Source organism: Rhinolophus sinicus, chromosome 18 (genome assembly GCF_057876585.1).
Source record: "Rhinolophus sinicus isolate RSI-liver-muscle chromosome 18, RSI-T2T, whole genome shotgun sequence".
Lineage (NCBI taxonomy): Eukaryota > Metazoa > Chordata > Mammalia > Chiroptera > Rhinolophidae > Rhinolophus > Rhinolophus sinicus.
In genome coordinates this window covers 27,170,627-27,197,500 of record NC_142518.1, presented here as the reverse complement: position 1 = coordinate 27,197,500, position 26,874 = coordinate 27,170,627, and the positions used below count along the sequence as shown (strand labels likewise).

At 34.8% G+C, this 26,874-nt stretch overlaps 1 protein-coding gene across 1 annotated transcript in view; it reads right to left on the bottom strand.

Annotated features, from left to right (window-relative positions):
* CFAP47 (cilia and flagella associated protein 47) overlaps window positions 1–26,874 on the bottom strand; it is a 372,118-nt gene that overhangs the window by 156,647 nt on the left and 188,597 nt on the right. The window contains exons 37-40 of the mRNA XM_088794865.1: window positions 23,949–24,064; window positions 16,374–16,524; window positions 14,559–14,647; window positions 683–769 (exon numbers count right to left, since the gene is read on the bottom strand). Coding sequence (XP_088650991.1) covers window positions 683–769; window positions 14,559–14,647; window positions 16,374–16,524; window positions 23,949–24,064 — 443 coding nt within the window. The remainder of the gene's footprint in view (window positions 1–682; window positions 770–14,558; window positions 14,648–16,373; window positions 16,525–23,948; window positions 24,065–26,874) is intronic.

The following is a 26,874-nucleotide window of genomic DNA, read 5'->3' as shown; positions in this document are numbered from 1 at the left end:
CACCTTCTTGCTAAAACTGATTTGTAATCCACAAATCAATACTCATGTGGCTTTAAGAGCTGTTTGCGGAAATGCACAAAGTGGCAAAACGTTCCAGTCACTGGTCAAGCCAAGTTCCCAGCTGAGGTCACACAAGGTGACGCTGGGCTTTTTTGTTTCAGTTCTCATACATATATGACCAGAGGATGGAGATGGTAGAGAGCAGTACAGAAAGAAGGATAAGAAACTCCTGCTTTGGGGCTAGGGGGACAGGGTCTGAAACCCTTCTCTGGTACCTGCTAGTGGCACAGCCTCAGACAAATCATTTAACACTTCTGAACCTCAATTTCTTTGTGTCAAGTACAGAAAGTAGAATCTATTAAGACGGATTCTTTTTAAGATTTACAATTATAATCTATGTGACTGTATGTATTTCTCCTAGGAGTAATGGTTCAGTATTCATTAATTGAACATCTGCAGCAATTTCATAGATCCTGAGTACCATGATCATGTGCATATTTATTCAACTTTCATGCACGTAAACCTAGTACCACATAAGAGAATAAGTGTGACTATTATAAATTATATATAAATTACATAGTTCAAATAAAGGAAAATTATTATGTAATTATATAAAAAGTTTACTTCAATTTGTCAGAATTTTTCCTCAGTAATTAAAAGCACAGAATTTACAGACATTTACCCGTGCTTCCTGCGGTTGGGGAATTGTCCAGACGCAATTAATTGAGATGTCAGAGAGATAAATTTTGAGGATTCCACCAACATGATACTAAAACCAATGAAAAAAAGGATTATTTTGGATCCTACTGTAACAAAAGTCAGATGAGCACAAACATACTTCTTTTAATTTTTTTCATCATTCATCAAATATAATTAGAATCTGAATAAATTACAGTTCAGAAAGTCAAGTTCTCATTCTGCAACTCAAAACGTAGATGTTAGAAAGAAGAGAAAAATCTGAAACGGAAATATGTAAAAAATAATATTCTTTTATGTGGAAAGGCAACTCTGAATTCTCATGAAAATTTGGAACATAAATGACCACCCAAATTATATTCCAGAAACAATGAGTAAATCACACATTGGACTTAATGCATTGTTAGAGCTGTAAATATTTAATAATTTCTAATCCTATTTCCAAAAAAGAGAAATGTTTCTTTTAGGAGTGGACATGAGATGTGGGTACCTAGTTAATCAGTGATTTAATAATTATGCCATCCTCTGGAATCACACAGAAATTTACTCCATCTTATATGATAATGCTCTTATGATATGATAATTTATTCAAGAAACAGTTTGAGAGATTCCATTACATGTTAGGTGTAAGACTAGGTGCTGGAAAATACAAATGTGAGTATGTTATCCTCTCTACCTTAGGTTGCCCACACTGTAGTTGGAAGATAGTGTGGAAATGATATTCTAGCAGTAGGTGAAAGATGTCATGAATAACCATGTCAGGAATGAATGTCTAATTCTACCTGCAGAGTTGAACAGAATCTGCATAATACTGTTAAGAACAAATTTATCCAAACTTGATTTGTTAAAATAAATCTTTTTTTTAAATTATGTAACAGTTATTAAGATCTCACAATAGCTCTACAACAAAAAACAGATCAATAATAAAATTAATCAAACGTTTCAGTCTTGAAACACATTCACAAATACAAACACAACTGCATATAGAAACTAAAATGCAAAATATACATATGTCCTAATGTTAATATAATGAATGTTAACATCAGTTTCTGTCCTTTTGTTTGAACTTGATATTTCTGATGCTTTCATATAAGCGTTGTAAGGAATTATATGACTATTTAATACTAAAAGCTTTTAAACAAGATTAACTGCAATAAAATGTAAACTATGAACCATGTAAAACATGTATGTATCAGACTACTTGATTTGCTTGTATCATTGTAAAGTTAGAGATAAGCAAATGTAGGAAGAATTCTTCTCCAGAGCATAATTCAAATTTAAAGTCAGGCACTGAATTCTCATTTAAATCTCATAAGATTATGAGGCAGAAAAATTTACAATGTTTCTTTATATTTTTATCTTTATATTCTTTATATTTTAAATCCAAAGTGAATCACTGGGCCATGTTATTTTGGAGACAATTTGTTCTGGTTAAAAAACAATCACAAGGATAATACAATTTGATACACAAATAAAAAGACTAAACCAATATAATAAATATTAAATTTTTCATATACTATACATGTATGATTTTGAGATAAAATATGGTTGTTTGAAAAGTCCCTGCTTAATTATAGTAAACATGCTTTCCTTAAAATAGACACATTAATTGTAAACATGAAATACAAATTGCCATTAAAATGGACAAAAATCCTATTTGATTACTGCAGTTTCTAAAGCAGTTGTATGATCATCATCTGGAGAGCTTGTTAGGCAGATTCTCAAGCTTCGATTTGCGTGAATTCTGACATAGTCGGTCTGGCATGGGTTCCAGGAACCTCCACCTAAGAAAGCTCCCCCAATGTTTTTTAAATGGCTTGTCTACCGATTAAACTTTGAGCAATCCTGACTTAGACCAGCCCTGGTCTAACATTAATGTACAAGCAAATACTCTGGAGATGCTGTTAAAGGCAGATTTGACTCAACTGGATTGGAATAGGCCTGATAGTCTGGTTTTCTACAAGTTCCCAGGTGCTGTTGATTTGGCTGATCCAAGGATCACACTTTGAGAAGCAAGAGTCTAATTTAAAACAAAAAGCATCCTTTAAACAATAAAACTAGGATAGCAGGAAAAGAAAGCCAGGGAATGGCAGAGTTAGACCCACCATATATTCACCCCTTTATAAAAGCTTACAAACACACTGGAAAAAAATTGTCAAATTAACTTTTTCTGAACTCTGGTTAATTAAGAAAAAGCTTGCAACAATCTGATCAGTGTTTATTCAAGAAAAACAGCCAAACATTGGTAAAAGTAGTAGAATCTGTAGCCTTAGGCCTGTTATGTTGCAACTCCCATCCTCCTCTGCATAGCTGGGCAGTAGCCTTGAAAACTAGCAGCCTTGCAACCAAGGTAGTTGTAAAAACCCACAGGCTTGCAGCCCCATGAGGGGACATACTGAGATTAGAGCTCTTCTAAAACATCCAATCCCTAGGCATGGTTATTGTTTAACCTGTCTTGCAGCTCCCTGGAAAAACTCAATTTGCAAGGTGTTGTCTTTATTTGACCTGACTCAAAGGAAAACACATATCCCCAGGACGTTTTTTCTGAAACAATCAGTAGCAGTTGTACTGAGGCTGCTACAGCAGTTGAATCAAATAAGAGCCTGATAAAACATAAAGGGAAGATCTGGGGAACAAGGTGCCCGTAAGCAGGGCTGCAGTAGCTAGCTAGATCCACAAAATATATCAAAGATCTTCAACTCTACCTACGACAGACAATGATGTCTCACCAAATAAAGACTATGAATAAAGAGAAATTATACAAAAGAACCAATTATAAATTCTCGACTTAAAAAGTACAATACTTGAAATAAAAAATCACTAGAGGGACTCAACAGCAAGACTGAGGTGGTAAAAGAGCCAGTGCACTTGAAAATAGGTCAAGTAAAATGATTAATTCCAAAGTATAGAAGAACATCAAATAGAGAATATCAAAAAAAGAGACTGAGGGCCGGCCCGGTGGCTCAGGCGGTTAGAGCTCCATGCTCCTAACTCTGAAGGCTGCCAGTTCGATTCCCACATGGGCCAGTGGGCTCTCAACCACAAGGTTGCCAGTTCAATTCCTCGAGTCCCACAAGGGATGGTGGGCTCCGCCCCCTGCAACTAAAATTGAACATGGCACCTTGAGCTGAGCTGCCGCTGAGCTCCCAGATGGCTCAGTTGGTTGTAGCGCATCCCCTCAACCACAAGGTTGCCAGTTCGACTCCCACAAGGGATGGTGGGCTGCACCCTCTGCAACTAGAAACGGCAACTGGACCTGGAGCTGAGCTGCGCCCTCCACAACTAAGACTGAAAGGACAACACCTTGAAGCTGAACTGCACCGTCCAAAACTAGGATTGAAAGGACAACAACTTGACTTGGGGGAAAAAAAAAAAAAAGAGAGACTGAAATTATTAAAAGAGCCAAATGGAAATTCTGGAGTTGTCAACTACAATGACAGATATGAAAAAAATCACTAAAGCAGTTCAACAGTGGATTTGAGGTGGCAGGAAAAAAAAAAACCACTGAAGATTAATAGATTGTAATCTGAAGAACACAGAGAGACACAATAAAGAAAAAAACAGTCTCATACATACATAGTGCACCATTAAGTGCACCAACATATGTGTAATGGAATTACTAGGACAGTAGAAAGAGAAAGGAAAAGGTAAACAATTTGAAAAATGAGGTGGGTAAACAAAGCTGGAGCCACCATGTGCCCTGATTTCAAACTATCTTACAAAGCTATAGTATTTAAAACAGTAAGGAATTGGCAATAAAAAGATATATAGATTAATGGAACAGAAGACAGCACAGAAATAAACCCACACATATATGGTCAATTAATTTACAACTAAGGAGCCAAGATTATGCAAAGGTGTCTTTTCAATAAATGGTGTTGGGAAAACTGGATAGCCACACGCAAAAGACTAAAACTTGACCACTATCTTACACTATACATGAAAATTAACTCACAATGAACATGAACATAAGACCTGAAACCATAAAACTCCTGGAAGAAAACATAGACAGTGAGCTCCTTGACAATGATGTTTTGAATCTGACAGCAAAAGCAAAAGCAACAAAACCATAAATAAACAAGCGGGACTACATCAAACTAAAATGTTTCTATACAGCAAAGAAAATCCTCAACAAAATGAAAAGACAACCTACAGAATGGGAGAAAATATTTGTAATCATATATCCGATAAGGGACTAATATGGAAAATATGTGAAGAACCGAACAACTGAAGAACGTATATGTAGTATATAAGGTGTGATCAACAAATACAGTAAATGTTTAAATAAAAAAAATTGTATTACAGTAAAAGACACATTGCCATTAATCCCCCTCAAAACACTTCCCTTCGTTTCGAACACACTTATCCCATCGTTCTTGCCACTTTCTGAAGCAGCTCTGGAAGTCTTCTTTTGTGAAGTCTTTAGTTGTGCTGCTGTTGTTGCCTCAATCTCCTGAATCTATTCAAAGCATTTCTTCTCATGGTCATTTTGACTTTGGGGAAGAGCCAGAAGTCACATGGTGCCAGTTCCGGTGAGTAAGGTGGATGAGGACACACCGTAATGTTTTTATTTGACAGAAATTGCCGTACCAGAAGCGATATGTGACACAAAGTGTTGCCATGATGGAGGATGAAGTAAGGATATTCACGAAACAGGACTTCCAAAACTGCTTCAGAAAGTGGCAAGAATGACGGGATAAGTGTGTTAGAAGCAAGGGGAAGTATTTTGAGGGGGATTAATGGCTATGTGTCTTTTACTGTAATGATTTTTTAAATTTAAACATTCACCATGTTTTCTGATCACACCATGTACATACATATGCAGAGGGTGCCAAAAGCTGTATACACACTTTAAGAAAGGAAAACTATTAAAATTGTAATACTCAATATATACCAATAACAAAAGATGAATACAAGTCATGTTTGACTTCTGCAATAACAAGAGGTGCTCAAAGTGGTTACCATCAGCATCCAGACACGTCTGATTACGGCGAACTACTGCTTGAGCAATGTTGACCAAAGTATCTACTTGTACTGCTGCGCATGCTGTTTCGAATTCTTCACACAGTACGATGTGTCTCAAACTTATCATGAATGCATGCAATTGTTAGTCATGCTGGAGGTTCTGTTACATACTCACACCTCCATTGTCGCTGTACTTTCACGATGTTCTCGAATTTAAAATACCACTTCAAAATGGTCTTGTGCTGCTCGAATGACAACCGTGCTTCCACCATTTTCTTTGACTGTCCTGCCTGTCACGTGGTAATGCTAGCATTCATCTGATTAATGCAACCTTTTGAGCAAATGTCATACTACACATTGCTACCGCAACTCAACTCTGAAAAGTAATACATAGATAACATCTCTTAAAATGTGTATACATTTTTTGGCACCCTGGTGTGTGTGTGTGTGTGTGTGTGTGGGGATACATGTACACATATGGACATATATATATATACATATATGTGTATATATATCCAATTTAAAAACAGGCAGAAGATCTGAATAGATTATTTCTCCCAAAAAGACATACTGATGGCCAACAGGTATATGAAAAGATGCTCAACATCACTAATCATCAGGAAAATGGAAATTAAACCATAATGAGATATAACCTTACACCTGTTAGAATAGCCATCATCCAAAAATCAACAAGTACTGGCAAGGATGTGGAGAAAAGGGAAGCTTTGTACACGGCTGGTGGGACAGTAAATTGGTGTAAGTATTATGAAAGACCATATGGAGGCTCTTCAAAAAATTAAGACTAGAGCTGCCATACAACCCAGCAATACCACTTCTGGGTATTTATCCAAAGAAAACAAAAACACTAATTCAAAAAGGTATGTGTACACCTATGTTCCTTGCAGCATTATTTACAATGGCCAAAATATGGAAGCAACCTAGGTAACTATCAATAGATGAAAGGATAAAGAAATTGTCATATATATAAATATATATATATATATATATATATATATATACATATATGTATGTATATATGTGTATATATATATACACATATATACATACATACATGGCAAAAAAAGTATACACATTTTAAGAAAGGAAAAAAATGTATTAAAATTGTAATACTATATAGCGATAACAAAAGATGAATACAAGTCACGTTTGACTTCTACAATTACAAGAGGTGCTCAAAGTGGTTACCATCAGCGTAATTTTAATACAGTTTTTTCCTTTCTTAAAATGTGTATACATTTTTTTGGCACCCTCTGTGTGTGTGTGTGTGTGTGTGTGTGTGTGTGTGTGTGTGTGTGTAATAAAATATTACCGGCAATAAAAAGATATAAAATTTTCCCATTTGCAACAACATGGGTGCACCTAGAGGGTATTATGCTAAGTGAAATAAGAGAACGACAAATACCATGTGATTTTACTTATATGTAGAATCTAAGAACACAAAACAAATAAACAAATAAAACAAAACAGAAATAGACTCACAGATGTATAGAGAATACGCTGATGGTTGACAAGAGGCAGTGGGGGTGAAGAGATGGGTAATAAAAAAGAATTAAATATTGCCATTTGTGACAACATGGATAGACATCAAGGATATTATGCTAAAAGAAATAAGTCAAACAGAGAAAGACAAATACGGTATAATCTCTCTTATATATGAAATCTAAACAAAACAAAACAAAATACCAGCTCATAGATACAGAGAACAGACTGGTGGTTGCCAGAGGTGGGCATGGGATGGATGGGAGAAATGGATGAAGAGGGTCAAAAGGTAAAAAGAAAGAAAAAAAGGGAAAAATTAAATACAAGTATTTATCTTACTTTTCGTACATGAACCATAGCATTGAATAACCAAATAGATCATGGGAAGTTCTCTTTATAAAAATATTCCAACTAATATATTTCATATACTAGCAATGATAGAGATGGGATATCACTATTTTGCAACCCCCAATGAATAATGAATATACGCATTGGTTAATGGCTGCTAACATTTCAAAAACAGACAAAAAGATTTTACATGCTTCCTGATAAAAGAATGTATCATTTCCATGTCAAAGGGATTGAACATGACCCTAACCATGCTGCTGTATCTAGCTGCCAATTAGCAAACCAGACAACTTACAAAAGAACATGTGAAGCTGCAGCATGAAAATGAAATTGGCAAAATCCAGACTACTGGCAAATGCATGTCAAAGAGCCCATGTTCTTCAACATATGATTGTAAGGAAAAGAGATGGTGAAGGAACCTGTAAATCATTTAAAAGCCACATGAATTTTTTTTAATGGGGAAGACTAAACTCCAGTGCCCTGAGATGCACACTTGTGCATGCCACTTTCCTGATTACTATGAAAGTCAAGACAGCAATTTCTCCAAGGAGGAAAGAGGAGATACAGAATGGTGTGCAAAGTTCTTTTTCTTGACTCAAATACAAATATATTTACCCTATAATAGTTTATGCTATGGTACATTTGTATTTCTGCCAAAAAATAGAAATAAAAAAATGAGATGGTTGAGAGTGAACCTGGATTGGGCTGTGAAAATCCAGGAGGTAACATGAATCCATAGGAACAAATAATGGAAAACAGAAATAATAAATAAATGGCTTAAATATAATGAAAACTATAAATATATACTGTCTGTTATGGGCTGAATTGTGCCCCCCCCACCCCAAACTTCGTATGTTTAAGCTGCAACTCCTAGTACTCCTACCATGTGACTGTATTTACAGATAGAGCCTTTAAAATGTGATTAGGTTTAAATGAGGCCGTTAGAGTTGGCCATACTCCATTCTGGCTGGTGTCCTTTCAAAGAGGAAATGTACACATACGAAGAAACATCAGGGATCTACACATACAGAGAAAAGACCATGTAAGAACACAGAAGGTAGCCATCTGCAAGCTAAGGAGAGAGGGCTCAGAAACCCAATCTGCCAACACAGTTGATCTTGGACTTCTATCCTCCAAAACTGTGACAAAGTAAGTTTCTGTGGTTTAAGCCACCTCACCTGTAGTACTTTGTTATGGCAGCCCCAGAAAACTGATACTGCCCTTTCTTCTCTCAGCTTTCTTAAGATTATAAAAATTACACAAAATAAAAAAAATTCACAAATATTATAACATTATTAATTATTGTAACACTATTGATATAATATGTATGACAAAAATACCACAAAAAAGGGGAAAGGAAATAGAGCTATATAAGAGTAACACTGTGAGTCTCAGTAGAATTAAGTTAGCATATATCTGAATCTGATTATGGTAAGATGAATTTGGTAAACCCTAATGTAACCACTAAGGACATAACTCCAAAAATACAGTTAAAAAGTCATTTTAAAAAATTAAAATGCTGCATTAGAAAATATTCACTTACTGTAAAATAAAGCAGTTATGGCAGAATAGATGAACAAAAATAGACATGAAATATATAGAAAAATAAATAGAAGTAGGCTGATGTAAATCGAACTATATCAGTAATAACATGTCAATGCATTAAACAATGCAATCAAAAGGTAGCAATTATAAGATCAGGTTTAAAAACAAACAAAACAAGATCCAACTATATGGTTTCTACAAGAGATACACTTTAAATTCAAAGATAGAAATAGACTGAAAGCAAAAAAACAGAAAAACATATATCATGCATACAACTACAAGAAATCTAGGGCAGCTATACTAATACCAGACATAATAGAATTTAAAATAACAACAAAAAACTGTAGATGAAGAGAGACATTTTATAATGGTAAACACTTTCAAACTCATTTTAGTATATCAACATTACCCTGATAGCAAAGCCAGACAAAGATATGACAAAAAAAGAAAATTACAGACCAATATACCTGCCGATCATTGATGCAAAACATCCTCAACAAAATATAAACAAATCAAATTCAACAGCACATTGAAAGGATCACATACCACTATCAAGTGTGATTTATCCTGAGCTGCAAGGATGGTTCAACATGCAGATATCAATAAATGTGATATACTACATTAATAGGTTGAAAGATGAAAAATCATATAATCATCTCCATAGATACAGAAAAAGTATTAAACAAAATTCAACATCTTTTCATGATAAAAACTCTCAACAAACTAGGAATAGAAGAAACACCTCAAAATAATAAAATTCATAGATGACAAGCCCACCGTATTAACATCATACTCTATGATGAAAACCTGAAAGCTTTTCCTGGAAGATCAGAAACAAAACACAGATGCTCACTTTCATCACTTCTATACAACATAGTACATACAGGAAGTCCTAGACACAGCAAGAAAAATAAAAGGCATCAAAGTCAGAAAGGAAGAAGTAAAATTATCTCTGTAGATAACATGAACTTAGGTATAGAAAAGGCTAAATACCTCCCCCAGCCGCCCCACACACACAAAAATGTTAGAACTAATAAATTCAGTAAAATTGCAAGATGTAAAATCAGCATTAAAAAGTTGCTTTTTTATACACTAACAACAAACTATCTGAAAAGGAAATTAAGTAAACAATTCTATTTACAATAGCATGAAAAAGAGTAAAATACTAAGGAATAAATAGAACCAAGGAAATAAGAAGCTTGTACACCAAAAACTGTACTACATTGGTGAAATATTTTAAAAGACACACAAAAAGAATGGTAAGATGGTCTTTGTTCATAGATTGGAAGTCTTATATTGTTAAAATGTCCATACAAAGTTGAGGATGAAATGGGGAGTTGTATAAATTTTCAATTATGCAAGATGAGTAAGTACTAGAGATGTGCTATACAACAAAACAATCTTCAGATTCAGTGCTATCCCCACCAAAATCCCAATGACATTCTTTACAGATAGAGAAAAAAGCAATCCTAAAATTTATATGGAACCACAAAAGACCCAGAATAGCCAAAGTGATCTTGAAAAAAAGAACAAAGATAGAGGTATCACACGTCCTGATTTAAAATCTATTACAAAGCTACAGTAATTAAAACAGTATGGTACTGGTATAAACACAGACATACAGAATAAAGAATAGAAGACCCTAGAAATAAACCATCAACTGATCTTCAACAAGGGTGACAAGAATATACAATGAAAAAGGAGAGTCCCATCAATGAACGATGTTGGGAAAACTGGATAACTATACACACAAGAGTAAAATCAGACCCTATGTTACACTATACACAAAAATCAACTGAAAATGAATTAAAGACTTAAATTCATTAAAGACCTGCAGCTGTAATTCTCCTAGAAGAAAACATATGGGAAAAGCTTCTTAACATTGGTCTTGGCAATGCCTTCTTGGCTATGACACCAAAAACACAGGCAACAAAAGCAAAAATAGACAAATAGGACTAGATCAGACTATAAAGCTTCTGCACAGCAAAGGAAACAATCAATAGTTAAAGGCAACCTATGGAGTGGGATAAAATATTTGTAAACCATTATCTGATAAGGGGTTAACATCTAACATATATAAGAAACTCCTATAATTCCATAATTAAAAAACAAAACAGATAACCCAATTAAAAATGGCCAAAGAACTTAACTAGACATTTTTCCAAAGACAACAGAGACGGCTAACAGGTATATAAAAAGGTGTTCAACATCACTAATAATCAGGGAAATGCAAATCAAATCCATAATTAGATATCACCTCACACCTGTTAGGATGGCTGTTACACAAAAAGCAAGAGATAATACATGTTGGTGAGTATATGGAAGAAAGGGAGCACTGGTATGCGGTTGGTGGGAATGTAAATTGGTGCAGTCATGATGAAAAAACAGTATGGAGGGTCCTCAAAAAATTAAAAACAGAACTGCCATAACATACAGCAATCCCACTTCTAAGTATTTATCCAAAGGAATTTAAATCAGGATCTCAAAGAGATATCATCACATTCATGTTCACTGCAGCATTATTCATAATAGCCAAGATATGGGAACAATCCAAACCCAAATGTCCATCGACAGATGAATGGATAAAGAAAATGTGTGTGTGTGTGTGTGTGTGTGTGTGTGTGTGTGACAGTGGAATATTATTCATCCTTAAAAAAGAAGAAAATCTTGCAATATATGACAACATGGACGAAACTTGGGGACATTATACTAAGAGATATAAGCCAGTCTAAGAAAGACAAATACTGTATGATTCCATTTCATTTACATGAGGAATCTAAAATAGTCAAACTTCATAAAGCAGTGAATAGAATGGCAGTCACAAGGGGCTGGGAGGAAGATGAATTGGGGAGTTGTATAAAGTTTCAGTCATGCAAGATGAATAAATCCTAGACATGTCCTATATAACATAGTGCCTACAGTTAAAAACACAGTATTGTGTACTTACACATTTGTTAAGAGGGTAAATCTCATGTTAAGCATTCTTACTACAAAAAAAAAACACAAAGAAAAGGACCACAAGAAAAGTTTTGGAAGTGATGGATATGTTTATTACCTTGATTGTGGTGATAGTATCATGATTGTATGCATATGTCCAAACTAATCAAATTGTATACATTAATCATGTGCAGGATTTTTGTATATTAATTATACTTTAAAAAAAAAAACAACAACACACAAAAAAATAGAGAATATCAAGGAAACCAAAATAAGGTTCTGTGAAATGATCAACAACATTGACAAACCTTTACCTATTGACAAACCTGTAATTTACCTAGACTGATCAAAAATAAAGGAGAGGGGAAAAAAATAAAGGAAAGAACAATCAAATTACTAAAAAAAGGCGGGGGTGGGGGGTGGAAACAGGGCTATTACTACTGACTTTCCAGGAAAAAAAAAAGAATTATAAGGGAATACTATGAAAACATCTGTGTCAAAAATTAAATAATGTGGAAGAAAATGCACAAATTCCTAAAATGGTACAAACTAGAATACCAAAACTGTTTCAAGAAGAAATAGGAAATCTGATTAGGCCCATAACAAGTAAAGAGACAGAATTAGTAATTAAATAAACTTCCCACAAAGCAAAGCTCAGAACCAGATAGCTTCAATTGTGAGTTCTTTCAAAGAATAATCAATCCTTCATAAATTCTTCCAACAAACAGAATAGAAAAGACCATTTCCAAAATCATTCCCTGAGGCTAGTATTAATGATACAAAATACAGATAAAGTTATCACAAGAAAAGGGAATTACACTATTAAACCTATGATTATAAATGCAAAATACTAGCAAACCAATCTTACAACATGCAAAAAAATTTCAGAGCAAGTAATAGTTGCAGTCTGAAAAACAGAATTTGAGAACCACTAATCTGGTAGACAGATTAGTATGGGAGCTAATCCCTTCTCTGTTAAATCTACACTGGGTTGCCTTTTTTGTTCAAAGTAATGTTCAGTTTTCATAAAAAATGGTCAAATCTGGTCATTGTGCCACATATAATTTGGGGAAAATACATGAACATTTTTACTTTATTTTAAAGTACTTTTAATAGGAGATTATTAATAATAACTAGATCCCAATCATTTTTGTAACTGTAATACTAAAACTAGGTCACTTATTGTTATACTATTTATAACATCAAAAGAATTGGCATTACATTTCCTTTCTTACTATGCTATTATTTTTAAATTTTAAAAGTTAATATATGCCTCATATAAAATATTGATTTTTAGAAATTTTGTGATTTGTTTTAAAATTTTGAGATTATATGTCCATTGACTAAATTTGAGGGCCACAATTCACGAGGATGGAGTCAAATTACCCCAATTAACAATTATGTCCTCTTCCAAGCCATGCACCCCTCCCAAGAAGTAACAATTTTAATTTGATCTGAGATAAATCATAAAGTAACAATAACATATTATGATGTTTTTGAGAAACATAAAACTTTAATATTCTACCAATTCCTGGAACTTTGAAATTTTCTTTTAGCTCTTCCACTATAATACAAGGCTAAATGTGTTTGATCCTGATTTCCTCTGAAGAACTGCAGTCAGTCATTTGGTTCATTTCAGGGCATATTTTAATTCTAGATTAATGTCACATATTTCAACATGTTTTGTCCCTTACATTTCAATATAACTTTATTAAAAATATAATCAATAAAATTCTCCCTCACTGAACTTGGGACCCATTAATTCACCAATAACTGTTTTTAACGAGATAATTTTTATTTTGTCGACAATAAATGATATTGTTAATAAGAAACAACCAAAATCCTACATATACAATGATTTTTAAAACTGGGAATGATCAAATATTAATAAGTATACATACAACCTACGTTCTCAAAACAAATATTATGGTGAGGATCTGATTTGTAAAGCTGGTGGGAAGAATTCATAATTTAAGCAGTATATAAGATATCATTGTCCATATTCTCCCTTAACATGTAAATTTATAGAAATTTTTCTAATGTGACATAAAATAATAATTAAGCATTGCATTCTCTTTTCATCTCAAATCTATACTATTGTTATTAGTTGCTATTGTTATTAAATCTTAAGACACACAAATGCATACTTAGTCTGCAGTTTTCATCAACCATGAGACCTTAAATAAAAATGAATTTTCTGCTTGAATCAATATTTCACTTTTAAAAATTAACAGATGGAATAAAATTAGAAGTGAAAAAAGTCTATTAATTATAATTTTTTTAATTTAAAGGACAGTAAATCTCAACAAACAGAAAGCTGACAGACAAAATATATAAATTTGATATCATCAGCCTTAGCTTTGTATAGATCAGATAGCATTTCAAGGAAAATTGACTGACCTTCATTATTTGTTCTATTTTCAGCTGATAATGCTTATAAATTTATGGCGATGTCAATACATGAAATTCCTCATCAAAATAGAAGTTCATGTTGAAGAAAATTACATATTTCCCTTAAGGCTGGATATGGCTAATTGCAATGAGTTTATACCAAAACAACAACTTACTTGAAATCCCCAGCAATATGGAAAGGATTTTTAACCATCACTGTCAATTCTGTCCATTTATAACATGGGGAATTGCACTGCATAGTACCCTAAGATAAAATAAATAAATAAATAAATGGTAAGAACAAAAAAGAATAATCAGAATTCTAAAATATATGTTTAAAGTATCTAAAAACCTGCCCATTTAAATATTACAATATTAATTTATGTAAGTCCCCTTTTCCCATAGTGTACTGCTAAAATCTGAGAAAGAATAAAAATAGATTTCACTTCATCACCAATCCATGGTACTGCGCTAACAACTGACCTCCCTGTCACATCAGTGTCTCCCAAATTGATTTCCTTAAAATATGTTGTTAATGACTGAGCATGATTTCACATTTACAAATTAAGTAGTCATATATATATATATATATATATATATATATATATATATATATACACCTAATACATAACGAAGAGGTAGGTGTGTGTGCACACAGATGTGTGAGTGCACGGATATCTGTGTATGAGTGTGTGAGTGTGGAATGCCTGTGTTTACAATGAGGTGGCTACACTGACATATTTGTATTATAATAAAAGCACGAATATAAAATTTAAAATTCAAATTACCCAAAGGACATCCATAGAGAACAGATTCTAGGAATTCCACATTTTCAAACTTGATCATGTTCTTCTTTTATGACTCATTATTATCCAATCTGCCTCCTGGTGACTAAGACCATGAGTAGGCAGATGAACAAGTAAACAGAGCCTCATGAGCTTTAAGTGTCAGCTTTTCTGGCCCAGAGCCACGTTGATGACAGGCTAAAACCATCCATGTCTCTTAGATACACGTGGCAAAGCAACGTTTTGTTTCAGACAATTTGTGTGAGAGGGTTGGGAAGTGTAAGAGTTCATTATTCAGGAGACAATCAGAAGACCACACACAATACACATCTCAGTGACAACACAATGCCTGCTTCCTGTTCTGGGCATCATTCTCTAATAAGCCAGTCTGTCCATGTGAACATCTTAATGCTCTCCTCACGCAACTGGCCCTTACTAGAGTCATTCTCTTTACTTCCTACTCATGTCACTGCACACTTAAAATTCTTTATAACTTATACGGAAATCTGGCAACATAATAAATTTACTTCTTCTGTACTATAGATGTCTGGTAGAAAATGATATTTAGACAAAATAACAACTACAAAGAGTCAGCCATAGCAATGTCACAACCATGTTATAGAAATTTTGAAACTCCTTCTCCCCCATCCTTTGAGATAAAAACAGAACCCCGGAACATTATCACCTCTCAATAAATGCCAATCTTAGTATTATTTTTACAAGGGATTCGATCGGCAGGACACGCCAGATAAATTGATGAATGTTTGTATCAGAGAAGAGAAACATTTTCTTTACCATGTAAACCACCAATCCTTCATTCAAACAAAAACAGACTCAGGCCAGGTTCTGCTTTAACTTAAATCACAAGTCTCCATGGCAGAAGAGTATGTAAGTTACTGTGTATAATGAGCGAGTCTTTCAAGAAAAGCACAAATGTATAGTAATCCTAAAAATATGACCTTAAAGGAATACTTAATACAAGTCCTTTCAAATCCTATTATGAAATCGGAGACTTATTTCTACAGAATGAGAATCATAGTAAGAATATCATTCATGAAGCCAAAAATGGAGCAAATGTAAGTACACACACGATCTCCAGGAACAAGAGCTGCCAGAAGATAAAACTTGGAAGAACAGCTGTGTTTGGGATACTCCATGACCTGAGAAGAGAAGCGAAGACATACAAAATCGGTAAAATTTACTTACAATGGCTTTAAAACTGCGGACTTTACCCTTAAGAGTAAAAGTCAATGTAGTGCCTCCTATTGATTTCGCAGGTTTTGAAATTAATATTAATGAAGCTTCAGCAGGATAGAGGAAGCGACTGGTGAATTTTACAGTGATAGTGATTTCATCTCTATTTAATAAAAGAAAAAAGAAAAATATTTTATTGAAAAAGACAATTAACATGCATCTATTCATTGTAGACTTTGTGCCCAGTGCCTACACTCTGCAATATACTCACTTATACAATAAAATTAAAGACTGTTGCAGATCTCACGAAGCCTACAATCTAGTTATTGTTATCAGTTAAAACATCTTGATCTATCTGTATGTCCTCTTTGGAGAAATGTCTATTCAGGTCCTCTGCCCATTTTTTAATCAGATTGTTTGGTTTTTTTGGTGTTAAGTTATATGAATTCCTTACATATTTTGATATAAACCCCTTATCGACAGACATATAAAAGATGCTCGATATCACTAGGCATCAGGGAAATGCAAATTACAACCACAATATATCACCTCACACTGTCAGACTGGCCATCAAAAATAAATCAACAGATAAAAAGTGTCGGCGAGGATGTGGAGAAAAGGGAACCCTTGTGGACTGTTGGTGGGATTATAAATTGGTGCAACTATGGAAAACAGTATGGAGGTTCCTCAAAAAGTTGAAAATAGAACTACCACATGCCCAGAAATTCCTTTTGTGGGTATTTATCCAAAGAAATCCAAAACACTAATTCAAAAAGATATATGCACCCCTATGTTCACTGCAGCATTATTTAAAGTAGCCAAGATATGGAAGCAACCTAAGTGTCTATCGATAGACAAATAGATAAAGAAAAGTTGGTACATCTATATAACGGAATATTACTCAGCCATAAAAAGAATGAAATCTTGCCATCTGCAACAACATGGATGGACCTAGACAGTATTGTGGTAAGTGAAATAAGACAGACAGAGAAAGACAAATACCATATGATTTCACTTATGTTTTGAATCTAAAAAAATAAATAAATGAACAAAACAGAAACTCGTAAATACAGAGAACAAATTAATGGTCACCAGATAGGAGAGCGTTAGGGTGATGGGTGAAAAAGGTGAAAGGGACTAAGAAGTACAAATTTCCAGTTATAAAAATAGTCACAGGGATGTTAAGTACAGCATAGAGAATATAGTCAATAATATTGAAATAACTATGTATGGTGTCAGATGGGTACTAGATTTATTGGAGTGATCACTTCATAAGGTATAATCACTGTGTTTTAATGTCCAATCACTGTGTTTTACACCTGAAACTAACATAATATTGTATATCAACTGTAATTGGAAATAAATTAATTTTAAAAATAAAATATCGCGATCCAGACTGTAAGATCTAAAGTTAACTTCCAAATGTACATATAATCTACCAAATATTGGGTTTTCTAATAGCTAATCACAGAAAATCATATATGTATTTTTATGTGACTTTCACAGGACATTCTGTGCTATGGTTTAGGCAAATTCTTAGTCATGTAACTGGTTTTTGTCACATAGGAAAAAAATGAGAAAAACTAACAATTCAAAAAATTACTTAAAGGTGTGGCTGAAAATAAAATTCAAATCTCAAATCAAACTAATGGTAGCTAAGTAGCATGATTTTTACTAGCAAGACATACATAATTAAAAGAAGGAAGGAAGAAAATATGTCCATTTCCATAACCTTCAACTTGGTCTAAAACACAGTAAAAAGGCAGAGTCGATGGCCTCGGAGGAGATTTCATTTCCTGGTTTGAAGGCAAATGACTGTTCAATGGCATCCTGGCAACCTTGCATGACAACACATACACCACATATGCCAGGCTTAACTATTGTGGATGTAAGTCTTGGCAAAAAGCCCAGTGATCCTCCTGTAACATAAGAGCCTGGGGGCTCAAGACACGCTGCTCCAAAAACATTTCTAACTTGCCTCTCTATGTCCCCTGAGAGGCTATCCCCAGACAGTTTCTCACTGCCATGGTCCGTGATTAACTTCCTGATTAACTTTGTGGTCTCTGGCCAGCCCTTCAGCTAATTGTAACATAAAGAGTCTCCACTGTGAGAGTGTGAGAGTGAGAGCACCCATCAACTCCCCCTCTCCCAGGCACGCTGCACGTGGACCCACATCCCTGTGCAGTGTCTGTGGAGCCCAGCACTGCTCAGTCACACCTGCCTGTTAACATGACCACCCACATATCAAGCCTGCCTGGGTACCCTGTCCACCAAATTATCAAGCCTGCCTGCTAATATGCTCACCCGGTTTTCATACGTGTCTGGTAGCATTCCCACTTGGGTATCACGCCTGCCAAATCTCATGCCCACCCAGCCCACCTGGACATCATGCTCTCCCAGGTATGATGCCCTCCCGGGTAGCACACCTGCCTGGGTGTCACTGGCCCAGGCCACTGCAGCAGTAGCCAGGCCCCCCCTCCCACACATGGCTCCTGAGCCCAGCCTGCTGTGTTCTCTGTGTCTCTGCCTTCCTCAGCCGATGACGGAGGCTTTGAGAGTGGTGCCTACAACAACAGTGCCATCACCACCCCTCACCTGGACGTCTTGGCCTCCCGCAGCCTGATCTTCCGCAATGCCTACACCTCTGTCAGCAGCTGCTTTCCCAGCTGTGCCAGCCTCCTCATGGGACTGCCCCAGGTGAGGGCGGCAAGAAGCAGGAGCAGGGCACGGTAGAAGGAGAGCCCCCGCCCTGCTCTCTCCTGGGGATGCGCCCATCTTCCCTGGCCCACTGCCAGCAGGGCTAGGGGCTCCGACTACCCACATGTGAGCCCGGCCCCCTGCTCTGAGTGACCATGAGCAAAGCACTTACCTTTGAGCACCTCAGTCTCGTCACCTGTAATAAGGGGTCATTTGTGGGATTATTATGGGATTGGCCGGTTATACTTTATATGTATAGCACGTGCCAAGGTGCCTGGCGCGCACTTGCCCAGTGTTAACTCCCATCATGACACTGTCCCAGGAGCTCACATGACGATGGAGCTGCCATTTAAGGCACTTATTCTGTTTTTATTGCGCTAAGAAATACACACATGAAATTTACCACATCAACCATGTGTAAGTGCACAGTTCAGGGGCACGAAGCACACTCAGTGTTGTGTTACCCTCACCCCCATCCATCTCTGATGAGGTCGGAGGCTTGCTACCTAGTCCCCTTCAGGGTAGAGTTACAGGCTATAAAACTACCATGTTTCCCTGAAAATAAGACCTAGCTGGACAATCAGCTCTAATGAGTCTTTTGGAGCAAAAATTAATATAAGACCCGGTATTATATTATATTATATTATATTATATTATATTATATTATATTATATTATATTATATAGACCCGGTCTTATAGTAAAATAAGACCATGTTTGATATTAAGTTTTGCTCCAAAAGACACATTAGAGCTGATGGTCTGGCTAGGTCTTATTTTCGGGGAAACACTGTAATGAACTCTAAATAAGCAATGGTTTTCATTGTTTCTTTACTGGCTGAAATCTTTCAGCCTTGCCTTGTCACAAGGGAGATAAATCTTGGGGAAACTTTACCCTTGCTTTTGCTCTGTTTTTTAGCATAGTTAGCATTATACATCATACCACAGTTATTCTTAGTACAAACTATCACCTATCGCCTTTCCTTAGGATACATATTTGGGAATGGAGATGGGAGTAGATACTCTCAACGTCAAACTTTGGCTCAACTTCCCTAGAACCTTTGAAGAATTCTAGGGAAGTTGAATGGGTAAATTTAGGGAGCAGCAAAGTAAAGTGAATGAGGGACTTGCAAATCAATAGAAATGTTCTCAAAATTGCCTTTTAGAGAAAATTACAGCTCGCGTCTAGCAGGAGTGAGGATGCTTTTTATTCAGATATGTCATCACTAATAGCCTCAATTTGTGCAAAAGGATGTCTTCTTGGCTATTATGAAAAAGCTCATGGACTTGAATTTAAGTGACTACAAAGAATATCTGAACTTGAGATCTTTTTCTAGGTGTAATCGGCTCAAACTCTGTTAAAATACTTGTGAGTGATTTAGGATTTTTCTAGATATTCTAAAATTTATCATTAGATAAAACCATTCCTTCATTCAATTAATATTTATAGAGAATTCATAACGTTCCAGGCACTGTGGAGGTTTTGGGGATATAGTAATTAGAAAAAAACATACTATTCCTGATCTCCTGGATTTTATATTTTATAGGACATGATAGGCATTAATTATGTCGTCACAAAATAAATGTGAAAATTACAAAGTATATACGTGCTATAAAGTGGTACGAGAGCACATATTGGGGAGTACGATGTAAGTTTGAAGGGTCAGAAGAGGTGATATGGTAAGCGGGATGCAAAGGATGAGAATGAGTTAGCTAGAATGAGCAGGGGAGGAAAGAAAGCACCCAAGGCCCCTGATAGAAGGAACTATGATGTGTTTGGAGAACCAGTGGTGTTGAAACTTAGAGAGGAAGGTTGTTAGTGCTGCAAGATAAAGCCAAGAGTCAGCCATGAAAAGTCACATGGATCATGCCGAGATACTCAGTTTATATCATAATGGTGATGGAAGCTGTAGGAAAATTTTAAGTAGAAGAATAACATGACCAAATTTGCATTTTAAAAAAATCACTGCCATTCTAATATAGAGGATGAATTGCAGAGAAGCCTTTAAGGAGTCTATTGTCACAGTTCAGTTTAAAAATGATGGTGCATTAAATTACGATGGAAGAAGTGGATAAGAGGAAAAGATGACAAATTTAAGATACATTAGGTAAAATCAATAGCACTAGGTAATGAATCACATCTCCATGGAAGTTGATGAAAAAAGATTTTCAAAAATGACCATAATCTAAATAACAGGCACTTAGTAAATGAATTTATACATTTATTTACTATATGAATTTATACATTCATTTACTATAGTTAAGTCCCATGAAACACAATGTAAAATACAGTATCCCTTTCATGAGGCCAATGGCTGGTTCTAGGACCATGAAGATTTTAGCACCTCTTGAGTATAGATATTTCTTTTCCAAATTCTGTAGTCATATTGAAGCATGTAAGTACCCAGGATTCCTTCCTGAATGTGTTAGAAAGTCAAAAACAAATGGGTAGTCTACCTCAGGTCTTGTTTTAGGTCTCCAGATATGTATATAATTAATTATAGGTTTTACCTTAATTTTCTTTATTTTCTTTTTTTTAAAAAAGTTTGTTGGGGTAACAATTGTTAGTAAAGTTTCATAGGTTTCAGGTGTACAATTCTGTGATACATCATCTATATGTTACCTTAATTTTCTTACCTTTCATTTTCTTTTTGTTCCAACTGCCTCCTCATTAAAAAAAAAAAATCCCTCATAGTACATGTACCTCATAAACTACTTCAGTTGGCTTTCAGAAAAGATGGAGAACAAATATGTAACACATCAATGTCAGTGCCCATATGGCTCAAAAACAATGAGGGGGGAAAAAAGAAACAAACAAACAAAAGAAACAGAATGATTTTTTTCAAAGTATACTTTCACATTTATGACAGCCACTCTATGGTTATAGCTAAATTTAGTCATCAAGTTAGATGGAGAAAGAAACACATTTGTTTATATGCTGGTATAGCTGTTTAATCTTTCTATGTAAATGATATCTGTGGAAATTTAAATCCACAGCTGGCAGAAAGAGACGTTATTAATTGTGATTTAGACAGAATCTAAGACAGGATGTGATATATATAGATAATTATATAATATCTGATAATGACAAAGTTATAGATCGTTTTTCCTTAAGAAAACAAAATAGTTTTTGAATCTTATTCGTAAAAACCAGAGACTATGAAATTAGTCTAGCTAAAGAGATACTTAAAGAACCACCTAATAATAGCATTCAAGCCTACAAAATAAAACACATCCAGAAAAGTATATAATTGTTTTCCATATACATTGAGAATTAAGCATTACATATTCTGGGAAACCTTCTGCGTTTTCCCCAAGAACATTTAGGTGGCTTCTTGTCTCCATGTTCCTCTAGTTCTGTATACACATCACAAATAAAACAATTATCAAATTATATCCTCATTGAGTATTTGCTTGCATGGCACTCTGCTAGATTGTAAACACTTGTTAGTAGTGTTGATATATTTTCACTCATGAATCAGCAGCACTTTGAATTTAGGGAGGCCTGGGTGGGGGGTAGCAAATACGTATTGACTGCTTCTTATAAGTTCCAGTTAAAGTACTAGGTGTTTTACATATATAACTACATTTATTACTGACAACACTGTGGGTAAATATTTGATCCATATTTTCCAAAAAAGAAAAATAAAGTTGGATCCTAGAGTTAGAACATGTCAGTATCAAAGCCCAGCACGTAACTGTTAAACGCCATGACAGAAGGGTTCTAGGTCACAATGATGTTTGAAACTCAGATTCATTGCTTCTAAGAGAAATTTCATTAAAATTATAACAAAGGAATTTTTTTTTAAAAAAAAAGCTACTGGAGGAAGCCATCAACGAGAATCTGCACAGAGGCTAATAAACAAAGATGCCATGTAGCCTCCCGGAGAAGCCATTTCCAGAAATGTTTATTTGCATGGAGGGCAAAATGGGGTTCAGACAAAACCTACTCTTCCTAAGGCCCATATAGAATGTCAGGCAACTGGGCATGAAAGCAGAATGTTTTTCACCCTAAACTGAAATCTGCCAATTGAGAAACCTGAGCATACACAGACTCACAATTTACTTCTGTATTGCCATATGATTATATATAAATGGATAAACAAGTATCACAAGTCAGGAGAGTAAACCCTTCAACATGAAACACTGAAACGAAGAGAAACAAACATAACAACGGACCTCAAAGAAAGTAAAAATAATATAGGTACTAGATGAGAATGTAAAAATCAGAGACATTTATGAAAACATTATGACCCCAGTTTAAGATCACGATGCTATGAAATAAGGCTACTCAATGAAAAAGAAAGTGTTCTTATAAATATATGAGATTATCTATCTATCTATCTACCTATCTATCTATCTATCTATCAATCATTTATCTACCATCTATCCATACACAATGACTATGAATGGATGGAGAAAAATGGCAACATTGGGGGTATCTTTTACGTATGATTATTAGTCTTTCACTATTTTCTTTATACTTTCATAGTTTCTAAGTTTTCTACAATGAGCACATAGAGCTTTTATAATTAGAAACTATATATAATATGTATTGTTTTATATAAAAATTTAGCACACACTACTTCCAGTTTCCTGCAGGACAGAGAAATGTACTACATAAACAACTTATTGTCTAATCCATATGGCCAACCTGTATGAAACATAAACTAAAATGTATACACAAATGAGCTGCTTTATGTTGTGAGAAATTTTTAACAAAATTGTTGAGGAATCTCAGCAACATATGAATAATTTATGCGTGTGTGAGTGATATATATATCTCAGTTGAAAACAAATCCAGGTCACTTTTTTATAATTATAATACACATTAAATCTCTTGGGTTGATATGTTCAATGAAGTAAAATTAAAACCAAACAAAAATGCTTACCTTGGATAAACTGTCACAGTATTTCCTATTTGGGAGAGGGAGAACTCATCAGCATCTCTTCCAATAATTGTAGCATTATACACTAAGGTTTTCGTTTTTGAATTTTTCAGTAGAATCTATGTTGCAGAACAAGAGAATATAAGTAAGATCATGCATTTTTAAAACATACAATTTAACATTTCTTATTTTTATCAAAGAGAATTATACATTTTAATCATGAACATATCTGTTCCTAATGTACACTAACTGGAGAAAAGCAGACTCCATATTTGAAGACAGCATATATATCGTTTAGCAGAAGTAGGCAGGGCGAAGGAGCTTTCAAGCAAGGAAATGAGATGTGAAAACACCTGATCATCAAAGATTTGAAGTCAAGAGTTAGCAACTGAATTTTACTCTTACTGCAAAGGAACACCTTTGGAGAATTTTAAACATAGAACTCACATAATCCAATTTACAAAAAGGATACGCTGGCTGCTCAGTGTAGAAAGTTATATGGAGTGTAGGTTTAAAATTAGAGGTCCAGGCTGGAAATGATAGTGACCTTGTTTACAAGCAATACCAGTATAGCTAGGTTTTGGCTATCCCTTCCTTCCGGGTGCTGAGATACAGCGAGTATTAGAAAATGAGTTTCTTAATTTTTAGAGAGTATTCCATGAAAAAATGTGAGTATATAAGTGTTTATGTAGAATATATTGGGGATTCAAAAAAAAAGCACACAACTTAGGAAGACACAACGTTATCATGGAATGTACTGACTCAAAGGAGGGAGAAGACCTGAGGGAAATGGATGGTTGGCCAAATTAGAGTTACAAAACGGTGACTGTACTTAGGCAGTCCAGGAACTATAGTCACAGATATTTGAAGAGTTAATAATTAGCATTATGGGTGGTTGTAGGGCATCATAAGGAATATGGTAGAGATTTGTTGAAAGATAAAATTAACTACTTTTATATTTCAGTGAAAACTTTGGTAACTACCAGGACAAGTATGTGTTGCTGAAGAGGTTCTACGTTCAGTTGCCCCAAGGATTTGGGGGTCTCATGTTGCTCACCTACTTACAGATATCAGTTATAATGGGAGCAAGACTACTCTAGCATGTTACTTTTATTGTACATATGTATGTAAATATGCATGTGTGCACCGAAAGAATTAATTAACAGTCCATGTGATTTTAAGTCCCAGAGAGCTAATTTCCATTTCTGAAAGGAAATGTTAAAAATAATAGATTCACTGTGCACTAGTATTGGTTTATTGTCCTAGAACTTCCATAAACAGCCCTAAGACCTTAAGGAAGCCATTCATTCTCATTATGTCATGTCATGTATGTATGACACAATGGCACTGGGCTCATCTGTGGTCAGATTATTCCACCCAACGTTAGGCTTTCATGGAGGGATGGTGGGTGGTAGATGAAGAGAAGGGAAAGCTGTTCAAGGGAAGGAAAGACAGCTTTGGAGCGGCAACTCCCATTTTGCAATGACAGTCATTCTTTAACTATGATGCTTCTTTGTAAAGTATGTTTCAAAAGGGGGTGGTAAGACTTCAATAGGTTTTAAAAATATCTCAAAAAACTCACTGCATGCTACTTTTTTCATTGATCACTATATGGTTTAATGGTTTCAGTGTTCTGTTTCTATGAGTAACATACAGCTTCAGAAATACTTTTTAAATTATAGTAGCCATTTCTTGAGATTGTTCTTTATTCTGGAAGGTTGAGAGGGTTGATGAGAATGACATGTTATGACTTAAGCACTGCCAGTTATGGTGTTGATGCACAGGAGCAAACTATGTCTAAGATTCTCAGCAACTTCCAAATCAGTGATTTTTCTCAAATGAAATTTTAAATCAAAGCTTGTTGTCACTGATGTTTTATTTTGCATTTATATTTAATTTTTATTGTTTCTTTCAAAAGATGCACCTTACATTGGTGAAAAATTAAAGCTGTGTCTGCAGAATGCCATCTATAATCATAAGGTATGAACAATATTTCTAGTAAAGAGTTAACAATGGAAAGAAATCATGTTTCCATTTTAATATGCTTTAATTTGATTTTAACATCACAATTAAAGTTTATGTTTAAATGTGAGCTTATGTTAACTACTTTTTTCAAATAACAACAATTAAATGGCATAAAAAGTACAACATAGGGGCAAAATTAGAAAATTAGAGAACAGTTAGTTATTAACCGTAACAAATCACTGCTTAATCTAATTCAGATTCCTCCTATCTTCCGCAGGCTTAAGCAAAACATTTCAAACTCTTCAGAAATTTTATTTTGAAGTCAGAAGTCCTCTCCAATATAATTACAGCTCTAGGCCCTTGCATATCATTGCAGTTAGGGAATTATCATAGTAAATACTGTTTTAAAAAATTCTCTAAAGTGGTTTATATCTCCTTTTCTCACAAAAAAGGGACAGGAATAAAATTAAATACAAGGGATTATATCTCAATATTTGCTAACAAAAAAATCAGAAGGAGTGACTTTCCTTTCCCTAAATTAAGCCCTTTACACTTTGAGTGAAGAACCTGAGTTTTTCATGATTTTTAACTGAATCCTTAACCAACCATTGCTCATGTTGTTACAGAGCATACAGTTATTTTTTCAAAGAGGTTGCAACTACAAATCAAACATCACTGGGACATATATTTTGAAGACCAAATATGGACAAGTTTTGCATTAGAAGTATAAAATTACCCTCCACCCAGAAATATGAGGAGTACATAAAACAGCCTGAGGAAAAGAAATAAACATGATCTCACCAAAACAGTACAATAACTTTTGTATAGAGTAAGATTCTATCAGTCCCTAGTGTCCTGAGAAAGAAGCAAGGAGACCACCTATAAATCTTGTTGAAGATTTTATGAAAATGAGAAGAAAAAACAACCCTTGATACATATAAGCAATTGAAAATTGTATGGTAGA